This window comes from Phoca vitulina, unplaced genomic scaffold, assembly GCF_004348235.1.
Source record: "Phoca vitulina isolate PV1807 unplaced genomic scaffold, GSC_HSeal_1.0 scaffold60, whole genome shotgun sequence".
Lineage (NCBI taxonomy): Eukaryota > Metazoa > Chordata > Mammalia > Carnivora > Phocidae > Phoca > Phoca vitulina.
The window spans coordinates 124,449-130,937 of NW_022589763.1; the positions used below are offsets into that span (position 1 = coordinate 124,449).

The 6,489-nt window shown below is 62.4% G+C and overlaps 1 protein-coding gene across 6 annotated transcripts in view; it reads left to right on the forward strand.

Moving 5' to 3' along the window:
• Positions 1–6,489, forward strand: part of LOC116623721 (cohesin subunit SA-2-like) — a 62,983-nt gene that overhangs the window by 43,672 nt on the left and 12,822 nt on the right. For 5 of the 6 annotated variants that reach the window (XM_032391104.1, XM_032391105.1, XM_032391103.1 and 2 more), the window contains 6 exons: positions 2,199–2,302; positions 3,339–3,431; positions 3,559–3,648; positions 4,487–4,693; positions 5,744–5,820; positions 6,237–6,324. In XM_032391104.1, the coding sequence (XP_032246995.1) occupies positions 2,199–2,302; positions 3,339–3,431; positions 3,559–3,648; positions 4,487–4,693; positions 5,744–5,820; positions 6,237–6,324 (659 nt within the window). The remainder of the gene's footprint in view (positions 1–2,198; positions 2,303–3,338; positions 3,432–3,558; positions 3,649–4,486; positions 4,694–5,743; positions 5,821–6,236; positions 6,325–6,489) is intronic. The other variant, XM_032391108.1, reaches the window with a different exon arrangement.

Sequence of the window (6,489 nt, forward strand, 5' to 3'; positions counted from 1 at the left end):
GTCCCCGTGTCTTGCTGTCCCCATGTCCCACTGTCCCCATGTCCCACTGTCCCCATCCATGTCCCACTGTTCCCGTGCTCTGCTGTCCCCATCCGCCATGTCGCACTGTCCCCATGTCCCACTGTCCCCATCCCCTGTATCCCACTGTCCCCATGTCCCACTGTCCCAGTGTCTTGCTGTCCCCATGTCCCACTGTCCCTGTGTCCTGTCCCCGTGTCCCACTGTCCCCATGCCCCGTGTCCCACTGTCCTTATGTCCCACTGCCCCATCCGCCATGTCCCACTGTCCCCGTGTCTTGCTGTCCCCATGTCCTACTCTCCCTGTGTCCTGCTGTCCCCCCATGTCCCACTGTCTCTGTCCTGTTGTCCCCGTCCTCCGTGTCCCACCGTCCCCATGTCCCGCGATCCCCCTCGTGTCCGACTGTCCTTGTCCTGTTTCCTGCTGTCCCCCACCTTGTGTCCCACTGTCCCTGTCCTGTGTCCCACCATCTCCCGTCTTCCCCTGGCCCGTCATCCCTGCTGTCCCCCGCCGTCCTGCCAGGTGTCTGCCCACGTTATCCGTGACACCGGTTGGCAGTATATGGTGCAAGGAGGTCCGTCAATGCCTCCTGTGTTGTGTTTGCTCCTTGAGGGGTTGGTTGGGGGGAGGAGCACATGCCTTGCTTTCCTGGGGTGAGAGGTTCTCAGGTCTTGAGGGTGCGGTTCATAGGTCTCTAGTCGGGGGTCCACAGGACGAGGGCCACGGGCTGTTTTCCTGTAAGAGGATCAGCCTGGGAGCCGCTGAAGCACAAAGCCTGGGTCCCACAGTTGGGGTGCAGTGTGGGCACAGCACCTGGTGAACGAGCCCCCAGCAGCTGGGACCCCCTTCCCCCAACCCTCTGAGACCCTGCCCCCCCCCCCCAGACACCACTCCCAGGGAGACGGCTCCTCCTCGGACACTGTCCCCCAAGCTGCACCCGAGGCCCTGCCCCTCTAAGACCCCCTCTCCCCTCTCCCCTGCTGCAGACACAGGTGTCCTTTGGTAATAGCCGGGAGTCCCAGTGCCATGTCTCAGACAACCAGGCCCGTCTCATTCCTGGCAGGACCAGCAGCCTCAACCATGCTCCCTGGGGTCACTGGAGGGGACTGTTTCTTTATCGTGAGGATGCTTCCTTTACTCTGACCCTGCTGTGTGGTCTCTGTTTTTCTTGACTCTGTGTATGAACCTTGGCTGTACTTGGGCTCATAGGGGGAACCAACTCTAGGATATGGGACACTGGACAGGAGGACCCACGTGTGAGGTTTTCAAAGTGGCTGTGACAAATTACCTTAAACCTGGTGGTTTAAAACAAGAATCCATCCTCCCCCAGCTCTGGAGATAGAGTCTGAGATCCAGGCGGGGCAGGACCTCTAAGATCCAGGCGGGGTAGGGTCGCTGAGATCCAGGTGGGGCCAGACTACTGAGATCCAGGCGGGGCAGGTCCGTGCTCCCTCCCGAGGCTCCACGGGAGGGTCCTTCCTGCCTCTTCCAGCTTCTGAGGCTCCAGGTGTCCCTGGGCTCATGGCCACGTCCATCCCGTCTCTTCCTCCGTCCTCATGTGGATTCTCCTCTGTGTGTGTGTCTCCTCTTCTGTCCCTTACAAGGACACCTGCCATTGGATTTAGGGTCACCCTGATCCAGGTTGAGCTCATCTCAGATCTTTCAGTTCATCCCTTCGGCAAAGATCTGATTTCCCCACAAGTTCACATTCTGAGATTCTGGCTAGGTGTGAATTTGAGGAGTGAAAGTCACCGCAGAACAGCCGGTGGACAGACTGTCCCCTCACCTGGATGAGTTTAGACCCGTGTCCCTGGATATGGGGCCAGTGCCAGGGGAGCCCGTGTGCGGTTGTAGGTATTGTCAGGTGTTGTCATGAGAACACGTGTGTCTGTCCCGGCCCAGGGATGTGTGCAGCAAGCCCACGTTGTGGTGAACGGGCGACAGTGGTTCGCTTTGTGTGCAGTTTGAGCAAAGGGCTGGGCGTGGTTGCCATCGTTTGCTCGTCGCCGAGTCCGTGAGCTGCGCTGGGGCGTTGTTGTGCCCAGGAGCCCAGCCACGCTCCCCACGTGCCCTGAGCCCACGCTGGGCCACCGAGGCCTCTCAGAGCAGCGCAGCACTGCAGAGCATTCTGTGTCTGGTGAGGGTCCGAGTGGGCTGACCTGGCCCCTGTCTCCCCGCAGCACTGACGAACCAGCAGGAAAGAGTGCTCATTGAGATGCTCGTGGCCGCCGTGCGACAGGCTGCAGAGGGCCGCCCACCTGCCGGCCGCCGACTGGGCAAGAAAGTCAGTGCCCCCCCCGTCCCTGTGTGGATGCGCTTCGCCCCCTGTGCTGACCGCTCCGCTGTGGCTCTCGTGCTGGGGCTCTGTGGGTGCCCGCTCCCGCCTCAGCCGCGCAGTGCCCCCGCACGCCTGGCCCTGGGCTCCGCTTGCTGCCGCTTCCGCCTTGTGCTTGCCGCCCTGGCTGCTCACTTGGCCGCGGGCCCCGCGGGCGGGGCTCTTGGCCACACAGGTAGGTCTTGCTGGCCATGCCTCGCAGCTGCCGCCCGCCCCTCCTGCCGGCCGCCAAGCCCTCTGCCACCTGGTTCCTGTGTCTGCCGTCGGCCTCCCCGGGGAGGGCACTCCACAGTCCTCCCTGTGCGAGGACGTGTGGTTGGTCAGCCAGCCTTTGAATTGCCTCTGCGGGAGCCTCCGGCGCTGCTGGGACAAAAGATCATATCCCGGGGTCCTAAAACCACAGGAATTTTGCATTCTGCCCCAGCTCTGGAGACCAGAAGTCAGATCCAGGCAGGGCGGGGCCGCTGAGATCCAGGTGGGGCAAGACTACTGAGATCCAGGCGGGGCCGCTGAGATCCAGGCGGGGCAGGACCGCTGAGATCCAGGCGGGGCAGGGCCGTGCTCCCTCCCGAGGCTCCACGGGAGGGTCCTTCCTGCCTCTTCCAGCTTCTGGGGCTACTGGGCGTCCCTGGGCTTGTGGTCGAGTCCCTCCCGTCTCTGCCTCTGTCCTCACGTGGCTGTCATTTTCCCCTCTGTGCACATGTCTGGGTCTGGGCCCTCATCTCAGTTTTGTGACACCAGTCCTACTGGATTAGGGCCCACCGTAAGGTGTGAACTTGGGGGAGACAGCTCAGTTCTTCATGGCGCCCCTGCATGGAAGCACTTTGTTGGAAACGAAACAGCAGAGTAGCCATCGGCGCTTTGTCCTTGATCTGGGGGCAGCTCTGGCTGGGTGTGACCCGGTGCTGTGGGAGGAGGTCCCAGGGCCACCGTGGGACCCTCGTGGCTCCGTCATGGGCTCAAGCCACGCATGCTCTGCCTGCAGGCGGCCAGGGAGGTGGACGGGACCCGCCGCTGGCGTGAGCATGCCAACATGAGCCGACACTTTGTCAAGGTGCTGCCCCGGCTGCTCTCCAAGGTGCCAAGTGGGGAAGGGCCTCAGGCCGAGAGCCCAGGGAGGCTGGGGGAGCTCCAGGGCAGGCCAGGAGGCGGCAGAAGCGAGGGGAGGCTGGCGAGGCTCCGCTTCACGCCTCCTCTCTGGGCAGTTTGCAGCAGACAAAGAGAAGGTGACCCCCCTCCTGCAGATCCCACAGTATTGCAACCTGGACGTGTACGACATGGACGGCCTGGGCTCGGTACGTCCTAGGATTCTGTTCCTCCTCCCTGAGCTCCATGCCTGGGGGCCACACCCCTCCTTCTCAGGGTCCACACCCCCCTCGTCTGGGTCCAGGGATGGGGCCACGTCTCTTCTCCCTGGAGTTCCACGCGGGGCAGGGGGCACAATCCTCCTCAGGGTCCATGCCCCCTTCACTGGGGCCCACGCCCCCCCTGCACTGGGGTCGCGTCCCTCTCTCCTCTGGGTCTACATCCCCCACTTCTGTGGGTCCACACCCCCCACCCCGTCTGGGTCCCGGGATGGGGGCCACGTCCCTTCTCCCTGGAGTTTCAGGTGGGGGGCTGCTTTCCTCCTCCCTGTCCACACTGCTGGGGTCAGCCATCACACACTCTTCTGGCAGAGTCAAGACCCCTATGCTTGGAACTCCTGTGACCTTTTTCTCTTGGCCCCATGCCCCCCTCCCTGCGCTCCAGCTGGCCCTTTCCTTCTAGCCCCTGACCTTCTGCCAAACCTCGTGACCTTCTACTCCATCCCTGACCTTTCCCCTGAACCCTATGATCCCCTGGCCTCCCCCCGCCCAACCCCTGATCTTCCCCCTGACCCTTTATCTCCCCTCAACCCTATGACCCCTGACGGTTCCCCATATGACCTCGGACCTTTTCTCCTTGACCTCCTGACCTTTTTTCTTAGCCCATGAACTCCTGGCCTTCCCCCTCAAGCCCCGACCTCCTCGCTGATCTCCTGACCTTTCCACTGGCAGTTTCCTCCTCGACCTCATGCCTCCCTGACCTTCTCTCTCCACCCCGTGCTGTAATCCCCTGACCAGTCCTTTGCCCCCCCCCCCCCGCCTTGCACAGTACCTGGACGCAGCCCTGCTAGAGCTGGACTGCCTGGTGCAGCGGCACTCGGACGTGGCGGTGCTGGAGGCCTGTGCCCGCGCCTACGGCACCTACTGTGACGAAGGGGGCTCTGCCCACTGCCAGGCTGCCCCCGCCTGCAGCCGGCTGGTGGACATGCTGGTGGACGTGCTGACCCCACTGCTGGACGTGTTCATCCAACGTGAGGTGCTGGCTGTGGGGGGGTGTGGGGGAGTGGGGTCTGTGGTGTGGGTGTGGGTGTGGGTATGGAGTGTGTCGTGAAGGGTGTGGGGAGAGCCACGGCGGTAGGGAGGACATGCCGATCGAGGATGCTTGGGCTCAATCCTTTCTGTTTTGTTGACGTTTTGTAAAGCTGCGCACCTGTCAGGGGTCAGCTCTGTGAACTCGCCAGCGTGTACCTGGGGGACTGGCTCTTGGTCTCTGGGGACACAGGGTGGGTTCCCCGTTTGAGCCCCGACTGTTCTTGCTGCATCTGTGACGGGCGTGGGAACGTGTGGGGGCTGGCAACAAAGTATTCCATTATTCTCCGCGGGAGCCCCGTGAGCCCCCAGAAAACACGGCCTGACGGAGGTGCTGGCCTGTCTGCACTTGGCGGGCAGATGGCTTCTGTAAAGAGCCACATCATAAACGTTTTTGGCTGAGTGGGTCATCCTGTTCCCGGGTGGTAGTACGAGAGCACCAGACACAACACGTCACTGGGCCATGTTCCAATAAAACTTTATCGACACAGGCTGAGGGCCAGGTTTCTGGCCCTGATTCAGGCACTTTCCTTGTGAGGTCCCACTTATTTCCACAAGCAGGACTCCCGGTTGCTCTTGCATCCCCCAGCCCAGGGCCTGCCATGAATGCGGGGTGCTCGAGGTTAGCAACACACTTCTCCACGTGTTCTCTCAGCTGTAAAGTGAGAAACGTATTCCCTGTAGTGGGTTCTTGACAGGGATGTGAGGGAATGCACAGAGATGGTAGATCTCAGACCCTGACTGTCCTCCTCGTCAGCAGCCTACGCGTCTTTGGGGGTGTCCTCTGGTCCCCCTCATTTTCTGCAGAGCTGGAGACAGAATGGCCTGGGGCACTGTTGCCCTTTTTGAGATTTTAAAGAGCTGCCTTCCGGAAAGTGGGGAACAGAGCAGGCAGGAGCGCAGGCCTGGCTCGAAGCCGGTCCGGCATCCCGGGGAAGCCCCCCCCGGTAAGTGCCTGTCCCATCACCACCCCCTCTGCTCTCTCCCCATTGTGTAGAAACAGGGCCTGTTCCTCGGACACGGTGAGATGGGGCGGATCTGCTCCACGCTGCGGAGACTGGCTGCCTTCTACAGGTGAGTGGGGCGACGTGGCCGGTTCCCTCGGGGGGACACACATGACCCCCAAGACATGTGCCTGCTGCCTTACTCTGACGAATGTCCCCGTGTCCCAGGTGAGGTGGGGAGCGCTCGGACCTTTGGGGGCTGTCCTGTGGGTGTGCCCGGTGGCTCTGGGGCACCTGGGAGCCCATCCTGCCCATCGGGGCCCTGAGCCGTGTCCCCAGGAGCAGGGACTGCCTCAGCAAGCAGGTGCTGGACGTCGTACCGGAGGGAGCCCAGCTCAGCCATCTGGGGTGGGTGGCCCCTCAGCCTGCCAGGAAGTGATCCCTCCGCTCCAGGGCCTACTGACCAGTGTTCACGGCTCACCTGGGGGATGTTGGAGCTCCTGATGGGGTTGGGCCCTAAAACCCCTTGTGTGTGTTTCTGGCCAGTGCACACGACCTGAGCAGCTGGAACCTGTACGAGAAGATGGATAGCCTGCTGACTTTCCGCAGGCACCAGGGCAGCCTGCCCACTGAGGTGAGGGCGGAGGGTGTGAGGGGTGGGTCCTTGTTGGGGGGAGGGGGGACGGGTTCTGAGAGGAGAGAAGCATCCTGAGGAGAGGGAAGCATGGGGGAGGGTCCTGAGGGGAGGGAAGTGTCCTGAGGGGAGGGAAGCATGGGGGGGAGGGTCCTGAGGGGAGGG